The sequence below is a fragment of the Nerophis lumbriciformis genome, linkage group LG07 (assembly GCF_033978685.3).
Source record: "Nerophis lumbriciformis linkage group LG07, RoL_Nlum_v2.1, whole genome shotgun sequence".
Taxonomy (NCBI): domain Eukaryota; kingdom Metazoa; phylum Chordata; class Actinopteri; order Syngnathiformes; family Syngnathidae; genus Nerophis; species Nerophis lumbriciformis.
Window position 1 is genome coordinate 12,515,721 of NC_084554.2, and position 18,588 is coordinate 12,534,308.

The following is an 18,588-nucleotide window of genomic DNA, read 5'->3' on the forward strand; positions in this document are numbered from 1 at the left end:
TATTCATTTCAGTTTGCTTAGCTATGTGGATGGAGAAAGAGAATCCTACATGCTCATAGCGGTCAAATATATAACAGCTTTCTACGGCTCCTACGGTGAGTCTGCAATGTTTCAATGTGTAGTTAGAAATCTGAGCTGAGGATGTAGTTGTGGCTTGTGCAGCCCTTTGAGAAACTTGTGATTTAGGGCTGTATAAGTAAACTTTGATTGATTGATTGATTGATAGAGGACATCCACAATTAAATAACCATTACTATGTCACTATTTAGAAACAAACTTTCTGAATTGAGCAAATTGAATTTAGAGATTACATTGTTGTTAGGCATTCTTGTCACTCACTAAAACATACTTTATTGAGAGAAATATATAGTACTATTTTTGTTACGTACCATCGTTATTGTTTGTACAAACCAAATACATTATTTTCACTCTTTTTGAATACAATAGTGACGTAATGATGCATTGGAGAGAGGACTGCTATGGTATCTTCCTCCCTTCTCAGTCAAACACACCATCAGCAGCTTTCCCATATTTTCATGGATAAACGTCCACCGTTAAGATATTATTTTACGTCCCTTGCTGGCATTACCTGCTTCCATACGCTGTAGACTACGCTCTAACTGCTTCACCAAGTCGACTGCATTCTCATTCATGTTTTTGATGATTTCTTTTTGTATTCAATAAATATCAAACACTTTTTTTGAGCACTGCCCTTCACACTTACTTTGTTCCCAAAGTTGAAAAACAAAGATATGTCTATCTATAGGTATAGCTAGTAAGTAACATTTTGTTTTGGTTACAATATCAGTTTATTTTGAACATGCATACATATTTACAGTTTCACATTTCAACTTGTCCGAAAAGCATTATAAGGAAGCAGAGCTAATTTAACCGTACCACTTTTACTGTCATAACAAATTTTAACATGTGTGTTCACTTCCTGTAGTCAATCTGTAACACAAAACATAAATAAATAATAAAGTTGACATGAAAAGATAGTTAACAGTAGGTTGTTGCATAATTTTTTGATTTAATTTCTCATTTTTCCAATAAGGTTCATACCTGTACTTTGTACACACTAAGTTTGAACAATTTCTTAAACCGGAACATATTAATTGGTTGTTTGAGTTTTTTGCTCCATCCTTTCCATAATTTTAATAAGATATTAATAAGGAAAAATTAATAAGGTACAACTTAATAAGGTTTTAAGTGTTGTATGCACATACATACAGTATGTTAAAGGGGAACTGCACTTTTTATTTTTATTTTGCCTATCATTTACAATCCCTATGTAAGACAAGAACACGTCTTTCTTTTTTTAATTAATTCTAATTTGTAATATATACAAAATCCAAAAACCGCTAACAATACCCTGTTTACATGTTGTGACCTAAAAAATTAACCAAGTAATAGCAATATTGCTATTGAGAGCGCTAACGAACGCTGAGGAACAACTTTTAGCGGCTCTGTGATAACAGAAAGATAACTAACTACTAAAGCTATTGACATACTGAGTCAGTGAGCCTATGAATTGGTAAAGGTTAATTCAAGATTATTGATCATGTCTCCCACTTGGATTGTAAAATGTTGTGGCCATAAACTGAGCAAGTGGTCAACTTTGACATTAATCCTATACCCGGAGATCACTCAAAAGACACAAAGACGCCTGTTTGCGTAACGACTATAACTAATTCTTCATCTAAACGATAATATATAAACATTCCATCAGTCGTCATCCCAGTGAGAGCAGATATTATAAAGTGATTGTTTTATTATGTTCAAAGTTTTAATTTCTTGTTTAGCACCCACCAATAGTGCTACTTGCTGGATCTGCTTATCACTCATCTTCAAAAACGTTTAGCTGATCCTCTGTATATAAAATATAAGGTTCCAGATTATTATTTGCCCCCAAGTAGTAGTAGTAGTAGTAGGAAATAGCTAACATTGTGATGCGTCTGTGCAATTAATGCGGCGCCCTATGCTTAAAATTACCAAAATACATAAATATTACATGTTATTATTAATGTGCCAGTTACTAGATCACATACAGTATATACCGATACTTAGTGTTAGGTTATGTCGGTCTTGAACACCAAAATGCAGAGATGGCAGGCGTAGCCCAGGTAAACATCATTTTGTTAATGTCAAAACACAAAGTAGCTAAAGTGCAGCTTGGAAGTGCACCGTGAACATGCACTAACAAGAAACAGCAAACAAGAGTCTATGATCGAGCCCTGAGTACAGGGCAGGCTGGTTTATAAAGGAGCCTGATTGGCTACATGAAACAGATGAGTCCAGATTGCCAATCAGGGACTTGTGAGGATGACAGCGCTCAAGCCAGAAGAGTGGGGTGAAGGCAAATAGGAAGTAAAATGAAAATAAAAGCGCAGGAAAGGAACTTAATACAGAAATAAGGAAATATACAAAATAAAGTTAGGCCTGACATCACAGGTCCTGACATACAGCATGTATATAAAACGTTGATGGAGGTTTTTGGATGTTTTTTGAAGCGCTTTATCGGCGGAATAGAGTGAATCTATTACCTCCATTGAATGTTGACTCTTGCTAGCGTTTATTTACAAGTTAGAATGCATAAAAAAAGAAAAACATGTGCTTGTCTCACATAGACATGATAGACAAGAACATGATAGGTTATCTAATGCTAACAGATATGTAATGCTAACTAACAGATGTTAAAGTGACTTCCAAACAGTTGCTTTCAACCTCAATTCATGCAATAAGTCAGATTTTTTCAGTGCATGTAAACATACTGACTTGATCAAATGTAAGGAAAAGGCTTACTGAGTAACAGCAGTCCTCCCATCAGAGATATACAGGAGTACAAGTACGGTAAGTAGAACTCCCAGAGATCTACAATGACAAATTCTCTATTCATTTATTATAATTAAAAGGAACAAAACACTTCTATATGGATAAAAACGTTAGGTTGATCCCTGTAAAAGAAATGTTCATTTAGTTTGATCAAAGCTAAACGTGTCATTCAGTAGGAAGAGAGAACGTACCGTAGAGCGACTCCATGCTGGCGGCATCATTGTCAATGAGAGCTGACGCCACCCACACGATCCCCAGGATGAGCAGAGCCAGCAAGAAGAGCATCACAAAGGTCTCTAGAACGCGCGCCTTAATGCCCTGGTAGACAATACACAAAGAGCAATCAGTATTTGAAAAGTCATAAACATCAGATGTCATGTTTTTATTTGGCCTGACGTGCCTCTTCCTCCCATCCAGCCACACGTTCACAGCGCACACACATGACACAAACGCTCCCATGGAGGCCTGGGTTAAACAGCTTTTTTATACACACATATTGCGCTCTATAAAGCGGCTCTAATGGCCGTTGGCAGAGGTGAAATGAAAAAAGAAGGGGGGCATGAAAGCCGGCCGGGTCAGCTACTGTCTGCGATCAAGAGCAGGCCTCCCATCTGGGGCCGATTAGGAGCTCCTCTAGCACCGTTGTATCCTGGGTCGCGCAGACGAGAGGCTTTTGGGGTAATTTGGGTTTTCCGGGTCACAAACTGCTGAGTGGTTAATAAAGTGGCCCTCTACCTGTTCACACAGTTTCCATTCCCCCCACTGCTGGAGAACCAGGCTGTCTCACGCGGCAAGATGGATAGGCGCTGGTGTAGACATGTCAGCTCGGCATCCAGGCGCATGCTACCAAGGGCGCTCTGCCTAAATTGGCTGCACATGAGCAATTTGTTAGCAGCTAACAGAGATGGCCGTGTGGTCACTGTTCAGCGTTTGCGCAAAGGGGGTCTCCATTTGAAAGTTGCCCCTGCTAATCATGAGCTAGCCTTTAAAGAGTGCAAATCGTTTTAAGTTGTGCAAACTCAATCACACATACTTTTTTCTTCATTTTCTTTTACAATCACCTGTGAAGTGCAGACCTCCACCAAGGCCATACAACCAAGTTGTAATTCCTGCAACTTGCTCGTGCTAGGATTTGTCATTTCACAGTTTGGATAAGCTTAAGCTTATCATTTGCCTCTCAGCTCTGCTTCGACAGTGAAAGCCCCAACAAAAGTAGAATTTTATAGAGCCAACAGAAAGGAATGCGGGCAGGTTGTGGAGTGCCACAATGTGGCCAAGCTGGACACTGCAGTCACCTGACAGGCAACGTTGAATGGGCGAGTGAGGGAAGTGAGCAGGCATGAAATTAGCCTGATGAGAGCTGATGACAATTCTACTCAGAAGAAGCCGGCTGGTAGCGTCCATGAAGATCTATATGCGCATGTCTGACACGAGAAATGAACTTGACCTTGTGCTGATTTGCGCAACCAAGCGCCTCACAGGGTGGAGTGCAGTGTGAAGACAAAAAGAGGACATGGTGAGCAAGCGACTGGCGGAGGAGAGAAGTCGGCGTCTGAGCACATCTGTCTCCCAGGAGAGGAGCGAGTAGAGGTGAGAGAGAGGAATGCTTTCAGGGACCGCAACCACGTCCCACACACGCTCTTAAGGATGCACCAGGACGGGAAGGAGCCACGGAGAGGCCGGCGGCCGCTCAAGCACACCGCTCCACCTTAAAAGCGCTGGCCATGCCATGCTGAAGGTGTATTCCCTTTAGGCCTCTCAATCATTTATAAACCTCAAAACATTAGCCATTCAGATCATTTAGGGCAAAAGCAATTCTTGTCTATGGTACTATCAGCCCTACGTTTAAACCCAAAGTAGTCTCTTTTAATCTTGTCAGCAACTCAACTCAGCTTTGTTCTTACCAGAAAGCTTTTTTTTTTTATGATGGTTTATAAATAGGTAGGTTCAATGAAGACGTCGCCCATCAAAACAAAACTGTCAAGTGGTAAAGGCTGGCAGCAGAAAGAATAAAAAAAGGAAGTTTCTATTCTTGCCATTCTAATTGTGTAGCTGAGGCTAAATATAGTGGCTCTGAAATATTCAGCATCCCCCGATCCTCGCTGTGACATTGAGCAAGGGGCTGGTTAGCAGCCGCTTCATTGTACACCAGCGGAACAACTTCCAAGAAAAGTGTGTATGGATGGATCAGAGGCCAAAGTAACCACAACAAGAAACTTCCATTGCTGCTGCAGGATAACTGAAGCATGATCCGACATGGACTTTAATGTCAATGTTGTCTGGACAATGAAAGACAGTTTAGCTTCCGAGTTGCAGCCATCAATTCTTAGCGGGTCAGCAGGCGGTGGCAGAGATCATCCCATGGACCGTCCTTCTGCTGGCTGTCAGAGGCGTGTGGAACAAGGGCCAAGAGTGTAAGTGAGGAAGGGGGGAGCTAAAGACATGCCAGATGCCAGAGGACCTTATTAGCGCATCGTTCAAACTGAGGGCCGCACTACAATGGCCGTGTGGGAGACGCAAAGCAGGGGACACGGACGCTAGCCTGTAAAAAAAAAAAAAAAAAAAAAAGCCGCTCAGTGGACTTCTAAAGTTTCTTAATAAGACTTCTCAAAAACCACGGCAGCGCATGGAAAATTATCAGCATCACGTCGTATTGTTCAAACATGACCGCTGACAACTAAAGTGACCACAGCCTGTTTTGATTACAAGTAGATGTTAGGTCGAGGAGCATGAGAGAAAAAACATCTTAAGTTTCTTTTCATCAAGAGGTGACCGTCAACAAACATGCTCTTCACTAATCAATCAATCACCACAGCCTTCAGTTGTTGTATGCCTCAATGCACAAAGCAAGGTCCATAAAGACATGCTAGAATGACTTTGGTGTGGAATAACAGGTCCAACATTAGAGGCCTCTGACCTCAGAAGGACAATAAGAAGAGGAGAAGCTAATGTATGTGATGCCTACACTTCCTGTAGGTGTTCTCCCAGTGTTCCTTTTAGTTAGCTTGTATAATCAATGATGTCTTGATTTAGAGGAGCTATGGGACGCTGAAGCAAAACTGAATCATTCCAGAAGGAAGAAAGGAAAAAAAACCTGAGTAACTCGCTTGCTCTTTTTTTTTTTTTTTTTTTTTTTTTACAATTCCAGGCTCAAGCTAATATGTTACCAAGGCAACCAACATTGTAACGGACAGCTTTAGGGAGACATTGTGACCTTAAAGAAAGGTATGTAAACACCACTTTATATTCCCGGCTGGCCCTGCCGAAAGAAGGCCTGGGAAAAATGTCTGCATGTTCAGGAGATTTGAAATAAATATCCAGGCCCCCATTGTGGAGCGCCAACAAAGACGAGTATCTTAGTAACACCACGCCAGACGTTTTCTTGCCCCTCGCCCCTCCCTCCACAATAAACACACTCCTCATCATCGGCGGGTTGAGGCTTAGGATGAGATTGATGAGGAGTTTCTTTAACTGCCAGATGAAACCTGCTGGCCCTCTGCTGGGTCAGTCAGGGGGTCACGCTCGTTCCAACTCCTTTCACCATCAAACACATTTCAACACTGACCACACTGCAGTCAAGCACTTTCTCATCACACGCATTGGTCTGGGCTGATAAATAAACAATATTATTGCCAGCATTACTTGGAGACTAAATTACGCACAAATGCAATCACAATATGTAACACTAATAATGCAAGTACCCATTTAAAATGCAATCAACTTTTATTTTTAATTATTATTTTTTATTATTGTAAATGGAATCAATCTCTGTTAGTAGAAATTGCACATCAATAAATATTGAACATCAGTTTTCCCGAGTTGGAAAAACTGGATTGGTGTGTTTGTTTTATAGTCTTTTTTTTTCTTTCCGTCATTTTTAAACAAATTCAGCACACTTGCTCGTCCATCAGTGTTGATGAGCTCATCTTTCTCATTCGGTTTGAAGCCAAAATATTCCTACCATATTTGGCTTTGCGATCATTGTTTTTCCTCCTAATTTGTTTTTACTCGTGAGTTACAATGAGTGTGGCTCCGTCCGTGCATTCTGTGTGTAAATTAGTGGTCCCGACACCACCCCCCCGGGACTAAGATTGTGGATGTTTGACGAGAGGTTTCATGCTAATTCTGCTATTGAATAAGCATGCTCAGGTGCTGACACACAGTGAACCCTCTTGCACACTGATTAAAAGAGAGAGACGAAGAAAACAAACACCGATATTAATCGATGTCAATTATTTATCAATGCGGGCAAAGTTATCCAGTTAATTTTCATTTATCGTTCAATAATTAGATGTTTATGCCTACTTTAAATAATAGCACTACAGCAAGGATCAACTAAATTGTTTTGGGGGCCACATTTCCAGAAAGCTAAAGATCGGGGGGCCAGACTTCTCCCTTAACTGTTAGTCTTATTTTGTATATTCTGGGAAATCATCTTCTACAGTCGACATTTGATTTTGGTCTATTTACAGTGTCAGAGTTACAGGAGCACTCTGCTGTTTTTAAGGACCTTCTGCAAAAAAGTAAGACAAAGATCTTGGATCTGACTATAGCAGTCTAATGTTTTAAGAAAAATGTGAGTCACATGTTTTTTTGAACTGAACTTGTGGGCCACCAGTTGAATAGCCCAAATGATAAAAAATAATTAAAATGAAACATTGAACAAGACTACTAGTATAACTAAAGACCGCATCTAAATTAAACAAGCTACAGCAACACCGTAGTTCCTAAAAGTACATTACAAAAAAACTGCTTAAAAGGAGAAGACTTGAAGGGGTGCCTTGAGGAACGCCTCAGTTATATGTAAATCACAAATTTGAGCTGCAGTGTTCTATGTTTGCTAGCAATATCAAAATGCCAATGTGTTTACCTCTATACAATAGAAGCACTGTTGTGTTTTCAGGAATTTGCTGCAAAAACGTTTGTCTCCAAAGTTTTGAACTGAACTCGGCATTGTGTCATTCATGGGCCAGATTTGGCCCCCGGGCCGCCAGTTGAAGAGCTGTGTTCCCTTGATTATTACATTCTAGATCCCCCTGTGGTAGGTGAATTTCCACAAAGTAGGGACACTATTTTTTTGATGATTTATATTACTATATGCATTACAAATCGTTATAAGCCCTTTAGACACACTTATAAACACTTCCTATAAATACTTCATACACTCTAAAAGCAATTGTAATTTTAACATGAAACTTTAATGCATACTCAAATCTTAAAGTAGTAAGTGGTAAATCCGCGATGCACTGAAACCGCAGTCAGTGAACCGTGAAGTGGCAAGGTAAAGCTATTCCTTTCCCATCTCTTTAAACTGTCACCATCACACTACTTGCATTAACTTGGGAGAAGTGTTCCAAAAAAAAATTGAATAGATACAAATATAGTTAATCAATAAGTTAATCCTCTGATGTTACCATCTTGTTTGGGGCACAATCTCCCCACAACTGGTTTGAAGTATGAATCGTACAAGCTTAGGGTCATTCGACTTTCAAGGTTCCACTGTACTCATTATTGGGGAGAAGTAACCACAAAGGAGGTTAGCGCACATGTGCAAGCTAGCAGCTTGTTTTTAGTAAATATAGCTGCAAGATATCCCACTCATCACTCGTCTGGTAATGAAAGCTTCTATTAATTGCATGACAATAAATAGAAAAAGTTTGTGCCAAGTCTTAAAAGTCTTCGTCGGAACACGCGGTCGTCATGATAAGGCCATCTTCTGGTAGTGCTTAAAACATGAAAAGTTCACGCTTTTAATAAGGAAAAGGCTGTGGACTAAAAGTTATTTTGACAAAATGATCCTGAACTGAAGAATGACCTTTAAAGCTCTTCTGTGAGCATTTGAGCACCCGGCAGTAAAAGAAGGAGACATTTTACAGCAGCAAATAAAGCTTGGATCATAACATCAAGTCACACTGATACATCCACAATTTGGACAATTTGTTACACGATGAATCACTCCAGAGAATGAGGTGAACAGTTAAAGCTTAAAAAAAACGCTCAACGTTTCCATCTTTGTCCGTCTCGTGGCGTCTTTTAGTGCGTCGTCAAAGGTAAACGCGGCCACATGAAAAGGCTGACTCGCGACATTAGCCGTTAAATCCATCATTGGCTTCATTTCCGCAGTCAGAGGGAGCTCCCTGTGCACAAGCTTGAAATGCGACATAAAACCTTACGACATTGCGCTCGCATACCGATATTGGCATAGAGGCGTATTGTGGCAGTATAACAAAATCGTACTTAATTGCTGTTAGCTGCATGATTAACTGATCGGTTTGCTGAAAAGGGAGTCCGAACTCCACCCCTTTATTAGCACATATATCTATATTTTTACATACATATACATCGTCTACTATTATTGTAGGGCACCCACCAACAAGGTCCAGTTAGTTTTAATGTTATTAAAAAATATATATATAGCGCCCGATTACAACAGAAATGAGTTTAAGGTTACCTTTCATATACTGTGGAAATGATCCATATATTATCTTATCAAAATAACTACCGTATTTTTCGGACTATAAGTCGCAGTGCGACTTATACTCAGGAGCGACTTATGTGTGAAATTATTAACACATTACCGTAAAATATCAAATAATATTATTAGCTCATTCACGTAAGAGACTAGACGTATAAGATTTCATGGGATTTAGCGATTAGGAGTGACAGATTGTTTGGTAAACGTATAGCATGTTCTATATGTTATAGTTATTTGAATGACTCTTACCATAATATGTTACCTTAACATACCAGGCACCTTCTCAGTTGGTTATTTATGCGTCATATAACGTACACTTATTCAGCCTGTTGTTCACTATTCTTTATTTATTTTAAATTGCCTTTCAAATGTCTATTCTTGGTGTTGGCTTTTATCAAATAAATTTCCCCAAAAAATGCGACTTATACTCCAGTGCGACTTATATATGTTTTTTTCCTTCTTTATTGTGCATTTTCGGCCGGTGCGATTTATACTCCGGAGCGACTTATACTCCGAAAAATACGGTAAATGGCTTTATCTTACTTACATGACAGCATGACATTTCTGTCCCTACATGGTTACGTTCACCATTTATCAGCGCCTGACACATCTTTAATACCTATGCCAGGAGTTTATGTAATCCTTGGTTGGTTTGTCTATCAGCAAAATAATTTCAAAAAATATGGGTGGATTTTCATGAAACCTTTAGAAAATGTCCAAAATAGGATAGGGAACAACTGATTAGATTCTGAGTCGGATACAGATAATTTATACTACTTAACATTGCGTTTACGTTTCTGTGTGTGTGTGTGTATGTGTGTGCGTGCGTGCGTGCGTGTGTGTGTGTGTGTGTGCGTGCGTGCGTGCGTGCGCGCGTGCATATGCTTGTGGCCCCACGCAGACAAAGACAGTGGAGACAAGAGTGTTCATTCTTCGGTTTCTTTTATTCCGCAATTTCTGAGTTGCAATCACGTGACCGAGAGGCACTTTCAGGTTTCAGGCGATGGTCTAGAGTCCCATTAAGCTAGTGGATTTATACACTCTTAAGAAAAATAAATTTTTGAAAGATTTAAACCATTCATCATCACCAAGACGTTACTGCTCGCCTCAACCTCACTTCCTTTGACACTTACAAGGATTTAAAGAAGAAAAGATTGAAGGCACATCATGTATTTACATCTTGGGGGTCCACAAATTAAACATTAATTTGTGAAAGACAAAGTTGGACTTATTCGTGCATCCGTAACTACCGTATTTGATTGACATAACGAGTGCCGTGCTGCTGTGATCCTGATGCTAATGAGAAAAAGGATATGTTTGTTTGCAGTAGATTTTTGCTACTAATATTAGTCTAATCTACAATTCATGTCTGCAGTTGTTTTTATGGCATGAAGTTCATATTTTGTCTCATTATTTAGCTATAGATATCCCTGTTGTTCAGCAATGTTTTCTGGCAATATATAGATTCAGTATATGCTGTTGATCTACGAGAACTGTATTCATCTAGTTTATTGATACTATTAAGGATATTTTCTTGATGCTAGCGAATATCACCAAAGACACTATAATGTGGTCACCTGTGTCAAATAAAGCACTTGGCACAACCACTAGGCTTTTAGTTTCTATTATGAAATTCGACAACGAAAATACAGCAGATTGGACCAACAATTACAATATTTATTATTAGCACCTAACATGACGTTAGGTGTTTGTAGTTATATTTAGGCAAAGCAACCACAAAAGAGCACAAACTAATGTGATCTATTGTCCTTTCTTCACAATTAGTTCTGCTCTCAAACATTAATAATATAGTAGAGAAACACAGAAAGTTTCTAAAACAATTAAAATGTTCAAACAAACATTCGACAAAGTAATAACTGCAGACACGAGCATGGTCCAATTGTATTCCACAAGATGATTAAAGTGACATTTTTAAGAGCCATTTCCTTCGACGCACTTTCGTTTTTTTCCCTGACTTTATTACTTTTATGAACATCTTATTTCGGGACTCTATGAAAGCTCTTTCCTATCTGTCTATTTGAACGATTGAAACACCAAAGAACAGAACAGCAATACAGCATTTTCTGCTCAAACTATACTCACTCTTACTTGTTTTAATGCTATGCTCAAACTGGTTGACCATCGTGAGAATTAAGCTGCGAAGAAGGAAAACGAACATGACGTAGTGTGCAACCAAGCCATAGATAACTTCAGGACGGATTTTCATTACCTTTCAGGAAATGTCTGAAATGCGCTAAAGAACAAGTTTTCTACCACGTTACTTAACGTTTACGGTAGAAGCTTTAACTTCTGTGTGTATGCTTGCAGCCCTGCCAGACACACAAGAGAAAAAGACAGTGGATGACTGTCAAGAGACTTAACTCTGTTTATCTGATAATGCAATAAGTAACTCAAACTTGCGTTATGGGCACAATTTGTTGAAACTTTCAGGAAATGTCTAACATGGGTTAAGGATTCAATTTTGGGGTTGATTTGAATCACTGTCGAGATTCAGGACTTTTTTACTATTGGGAGGTAGGGCCTGCACTGTTAGTCCTTTTCTAACTTTGACTTGAGATTATTTTAAAGTCTCTCTTCCATGCTGTTATGGCATTTGTGAAATGTAAATGGAAGAGCAATTGTATGTGCGTGCATGTGTCCGCCTGTTTGTTTCGTCGACCACATCTGTCACAGTCCACAGAGGCACACACACACTCTGAAAGCAATTACTTTGAGTTGGCCTTCTTGGGCACATGTTTTTCATACATTACATACATTCGTTCTTACCTTGCATACATTAATACACAAATAAAATATAGATATGTGGATCATCGATGTGCAGCTTTGAACAGCGCTGGCTTTTAAGCCCCTTTATGTAAGACTGGTAGCAAGAAACAGAAAGGAGAACAAAAAGCCAATGAGGCCTCACTTCTCAGATTCCCACCCTCCACTGGAGAAATTGGGCCTAAACAAATTAGTGTGGAAAGGAACCAAAAGAAACTACAGTACATACATTATATGTCCTTTTTGCCAGAGGACATAAAGCAGGGCTGTTTCAAACTGTGTCACAGTGTCAAGGTGTATTAAAAGTAAATCTTCTATTGTGCTGTCATGTCGCTGACACTTTATGGACATTTGGAACACGAGCCCCCAGCCTCTTTTTTTCTTCTTAAGGCTGGTTGTGGCGGTGGTAGGGAGGGTAATCAATTAAACGAGGAAGTTCGCCGAGCCTTACAACTCGATTATTAGCCTGTCCTTTTGAAGTTTTATTTTAGGGGGGGGGGGGCGACAAGGAATCAGGCTTTAAATCAGCAGTGTTGAAGCGTTTGCAGCCTATGGCCTTATTGGAAGCCTTGTCAGGACGTGGCGCTGGGCGAAGACCAGATTCAGACTTTCATGCTTAATGAGCTTTGTGTGCTGGTGCTTAGGGTCAGTGGCATGAGTCAGCGAGAGGGCAAGGACCGGGCACCTGCTGCCACAAGCAGAGCATACTCAAACGTTTAAAATGTCTTGTTTCTACCTTTTTAGATCCTGCAAATCCCTCCGACTCCAAGAAGAAATAGGCAAAGGGCATCAGGACAAAGAGGCAAAGGTTGGAGAAGAGGGACACCAGATTCCACAGACCTGGACAAAGTACATTATTGACCAAGTTATTACAACATTTCTCCAGGGTTTCAGTTCAATGTTATCAGAGCTCACAGGCAAGGCTTTCACTTTGGAAGAAGACTAGCCTCACTATGTGATGGACTCTAACGCCCTCCGGTGGCTAAAGTAACACAGCACAACAACATGGTGTTGCTTTGGCTTCGCTCTGGTTATGCTGCATTCATGAACCCTATTAAGTCTAGAATATCACACTAAGAGTTGAAAACTTTACAATAATTATCTGGAGACAATTACTATTTACTTGGTTTTAGAATAGATGATTTGGCTCTCATACTATTGGTAACCACAAAGTACAAACATATTACAGCATCAGCTTCATAGAGGTTCAATTGCACTAGTCGTCCTTCGTCTCATCAAGCTGGGAAGGTTGGTTTTACTTTTTTTAATCAAATCCTATGTATTTCTAGCCAAAATTAAGCATTTTCCGGCATAAAAATTCCTAAACTAACTAAAAATATATTTCAGTAATATGAGACATCGTACGTTAATCAAAATACGGATTTTGGCTGCCACCATTCAACAAGGGTGATCGTCGGCGATATTAATACTGGGCTCCGCTACATATCAAATCTTGAAAACTTCTGAAGTGGCTCCCAACTACGCCTGACGCCATTGTGTATAGTCACAGAGTTCCATGACCACGCCGAATGACTTTAACTGGGCTTTACCCAGGCGGCTGCGGCCAGTCACTTCGTTTTACTTCTGTCCTCAGCGTGCGTTAAAGACTGCACCACTGTTATTAATTATTATTATTTTATTAAATGGTGACGGGTGTGGACTAGGGATAGGAAGCGAAAACCGGTTCTTGTTCAAAACCGGTTCCCAGTGTATCAATTAGTTTCAGCTTGTAAATCTAAACAAACATTTCCACTATATTTTCTAGGCAGATGACAAAGATTCTTAAAAGTTTTTAAAAATGTGATGAAATGTAACATTATTGTGTAATTTCCACATGTTTGATTTTGTTAAATTCTACAGAAAATTGTATTTTAATTTATGTTCAAAAGTTTTTTTTATGCTATGTGCCTCTTAAGATCTCACTGTTGGCTTTGTAAGGTCTCGTTAGCTCTAAACTAAACAAAATTGATGCTAATCCATCTATTTGTTTTTTTCTCTCTTCCATATAAGAATCGATAAGAGAACCGAATCGTGAAACAGAATCGAAAATGGAATCAGAACCGGAAAAATCTTACCAATTCCCAACCCTACAGTGGACCGCTGCACAACACGCTGTTTTGCTTGTCTTCTTGGAGTCCCACTAGCAGGACAAACAGTTAGCCATTGTGCTAAATAGAGTCTGGAGATCCTCTTCCCAACTTCGCTCCATTCATGCATCCCCTAAATCAGCGCGTGTGTATTCATCCGGGGGATAGAGAAATGTAATTGGATATTGCACACGAGAGTACAATCGTTACACTATACTTTTAAATTTTGCAATTATTCCTTGTACAACCGTAAGATTGAACATACACACTTACGCTGAGAATCGAAAAGGGATTCGTTCATAAAAGTGTCATGTCAGCAAAAAAATATTTTTTTACTTTGAATGCATGAACTTTAAAAAAAACTTCAGATCAATCTATTGCTGGAATGTTACTGATGTTACGTCCGGCTCACGTCCCGGACGCCCACTGAATACGCGTGGTGGTCAAGCTAGCTCCGTTTTCAATGGGTACTCAGCGCCATTTTTCTAAGAAAAAATGCCCTATTCTTGTGTTGTTTTCGACTGTTTAAATTGCGAAAAGGATAAACCTTTCTTCTTAAACACTTTGCTACGAGTGTTTTGAAAAACCAGCAAATGTCAGCAAAACCTAAAAGAGTTTTTACCAAAGGCAGCAATCATAAATGAACCTTTCAGCACATACACAACATTGACATCTATAGTTATATTTTGATAAAGACAGGGAAAACACACTACTCTTAAATGGCGCGTGCTACAGCAGTAAGTTCAGGAAAAATTATGAAATACAACCTTACCCGAGCAAAAATCATGCATATTTATCCGGGAGAGTCTTCATACAAATTTCCTTGACCCAGCCAAACACAAAAAAGTTGCAGACCTCCATGCTTTTACTAGTTTCCATCTATTTTGACATGTAGAATGCCGTCTGGAGCACAATAGTTAGATATGCCTTAGACCGTGACCGACATATAATCCTTACTCTCACTCGACAAATCAATTTTTTTTAAATATAATTCCATTCCGTAGTTGAATTTTTTTGCTCGTATTGTCTTTTTGCAGGAAAATTTAAGCCTCTTTAATACTCAGATAGTTCGCGTGCTGCTTGCTGTACAACAGCTATCTTAGCTTTGTTGACCACCACTGGTTTTCACTTCCGGGAAAAAGTCACGTGTCGGAATACAAGCAATAGATACAAAGTAAAAAAAAATGTATGGCCTTTTTGTAAAAAATACACTTTTAAAATAAAAAAATGCAAAATACGCAATATTTCTTATAAAAAAAATAAGTTGTAGAGTAAGATTTGATACAGTGGGAAAAAAATATTATTCTGAGCTACAATGCCAGAGAAAGCAGACAGGACTTGGTTAAGTTTATTGAGTTAACACAAATTTTGGGTCATGGTTTTCCGGTGCTACCTGGTGGTTAAGGGGAGCAATTACACCAAAACAATATTTTCTTGTTTTTAAAATCGGCAAGAATAAGATTAATTCAGTTTTCATGGAAAAAGCATCGCAATAAACTGGTATGGCAGTCTGTTGAAAAAATAGCAGTTACAATGGGAGTCAATGTGGACAAAAGAGGTCATCAGAGAAGGTGTGTACACTTTGTTTATATACCAGTCAAACAATGTTACAAAAATCCCCACAATGCACTTTTGTTTTTTCAAAAACCAAACTTAGTAGCGATATTTTAGACAGCGAACTTTCAAACTGAACAATCATATAATATAAGGCACACGTGTAATGCCCGCTTTGGGGCCGAGGGTTGCACAAGTGTTAATTAATATGCATGTTTCACTACAAACAATCAAATGTATGATTAGGTCAAGCAAGGGTGTCCAATTGATGACACGCGGGCAACCTGTGGAACATGGCTATTTGTTTATGGCTGTGAAAAAAAACATCAAAATCTATGCATAAGCTAAAGGCATCATTTAATGAGAAAAAGATCAAATGTGAACACTAATTAACAAAATAAATAAGAACTGTCTTTTAATATATGGATAACGTTTAATTAGCCCTTTTAGTAAACTATTTATTTACAAATTACATGACATCACGGCCCCTATGTCCCCATTACCGCAAGTGGATTGCCGACCTGTGGAAAACACTATGTTTTAATATTGATAAAAATATCAGTCATTATTATTTTGGCCCAAATAGTGCAGTTATAATTGGCCACTCGATGTGACCAAACCCATCTGAGTACGATGTTCAGTATCGTGGCCTCTGATTGGCTCAGCCTCAGACAGCTTTACTACCGTATATGAGTGTAAAAGTGAATGTATGGGTATTATTTCATGTCTTGATGGCTCTCATAATGTTAAAAAAAACATTTATTTGTAAACAGTTTTTTTATGCTCTGGCTATAACAGAAATGTATTTGTTAGGTCTACAACTAATTAACGGCAATAAATACTTTTGAATAAGTACTTTTGAAGACGATATTATCCAACAAGACAGTGAATAACAGGAAAGATGAGATCAGTTAAATGTAAAACAGAGCTGTGAGATAGACTGACCGTGGATGAGGGAGCCATTGAGCCACTGGATGTAGTAGTTTTTTGGAAAAGACAGGAGGATCTCACTGCTAATGATTGAGAAGGGCAGCAGGAAGACAGCGCCACCGGAGACGGCGAGGGTGAAGGTGCACAAGTACAAACTGCAGCAGAAACAAAGATGGAGCAAAAAGTTTAGTCTGAATTATTTTCAGAGGAACAAGGTATCAACATCTTCCTATATGGGGGCAGTGGACAACATATTGTTTTTAAATTGAACATCAAGGGTATCTTTTAAATAGAAATGTTGGTTTCTTTTACTGAACTACTGCATCTATGCGACATGAGATGGAGGCCATTGGCCTGTAGCACTGTATTTAATTTGATTTAAGTTCAATTGTACTTTCAGCAATATTTCATAAGATTTTTAATGCCATTACCAGAAGTCAAACTAGGTTGACATGGCGATCCTATATTTACCTATTTCAGGGACTTGAAGGGGAACTGCACTTTATTGGAATTTTGCCTATCGTTCACAATCATTATGAGTCAAGATCACATGTTTTTGTTTTTGTTTTGGGGGAGAATTTTTAAAGATAATAAAAACGCTTCGAATATGCTGCTAATGAGAGTCACCGTTGTCACCTTTAAAGCCCTCTAAAGCAATTTCAAAACCCCCCATCAACATTTTGTATATACACTGCAAAGATATATATAATGTAGTAACAGACAGGTTCATAACAATATGTAAAATGTAAACTATTTACCCTAATTTTGGTCATTTTAATCATTGCCGGAACTAATTCCTTGGCGCATTTAATTCCGTTTCCATAGCAGCGCACTTTCGACTTCTGGCAACAATGGTGTGTCCTACTACCAGAAACAATGTTGTGTGTGTCTTCTAATCATGGCAGATTCGATAACAAACAACAAAGACGACTATTTTTCGAAAAATTAGGGATCACAACCTTATCTTTCTGAATCTGAATATATGGAGGATGAACTACTGCTTCTAGAAGCCAGCACAAAGGAAGAGTGAGAAGTTGGAGCAAACGAAGCTGAGAGAGTGAGGTGAAAGTGACTCGAGGCTGCAAAATGTGGAATTTAAAACAATGCTATTTCGACATAAATGGAGTGCTTACCCAAATGAACCGGAAAAAACGTCCCCGGCCAGCTGGACCACACAGACAACTGTCCATCGAATTAGACAAGACATTTCCCCCTTGCTGCTGTTGGGTCGTGTTTGGCGCCTTGCATGGCAGCTTCCGCCATCAGTGTGTGACTGGGTGAATGTAATGTATACCATAAAGCGTTTTGGGTATCATTCTAGGTCTAGTAAAGCGCTATACAAATACAGACCATTTTCCGTTTCATTCTCTTAAATACACAGGCAAAATAATGTTGTTGCTGGCTATTTAGTTCTCGCCATAGCTAACTGGAGGACCTACATCGTTAACAAACAAAACTATCTCTATAGTTAAGAGTTTATACAGAATTATAATGAGCCATTATTCACAAAGGTTTTGCTTTTCAAACAATTTACTATTACACAGAATATATGATTTACTAATTAATTAGTTTTAATAGTTACTTACATCATTTGTAATACACTTTGACCAACCTTATTTCTTAAAAAAGGCTAATATTTGAAAAACTAGTTTTGTATGAATGTGAAATGTTTAAAGCTAATAATGCTAAAGTTTAATATGTATTTACTTTTGTTTCTATTTGAACCACTATTATGGTGACATACTACACAAGTTTTTAACCATGATTTTTTTTTTCAAGAGCATTATTGTTCCACCCACTCTGGCTTAAATTATACTTTATTGTTTTTGTCTGTCACTACCTTGTAGAAATGTTTTTTTTGTTTTTTTTTATTGTTAATGTTTAACATATATAACTAATTTAATATTGAAAGATAACAATTATTGA

The 18,588-nt window shown here is 38.7% G+C and overlaps 1 protein-coding gene across 2 annotated transcripts in view; it reads right to left on the reverse strand.

The window, feature by feature from the left end:
* lmbr1 (limb development membrane protein 1) overlaps positions 1-18,588 on the reverse strand; it is a 60,830-nt gene that overhangs the window by 33,356 nt on the left and 8,886 nt on the right. For both annotated transcript variants that reach the window (XM_061965808.1, XM_061965807.1), the window contains exons 4-7: positions 16,678-16,817; positions 12,828-12,931; positions 3,024-3,150; positions 2,803-2,871 (exon numbers count right to left, since the gene is read on the reverse strand). In XM_061965808.1, coding sequence (XP_061821792.1) covers positions 2,803-2,871; positions 3,024-3,150; positions 12,828-12,931; positions 16,678-16,817 — 440 coding nt within the window. The remainder of the gene's footprint in view (positions 1-2,802; positions 2,872-3,023; positions 3,151-12,827; positions 12,932-16,677; positions 16,818-18,588) is intronic.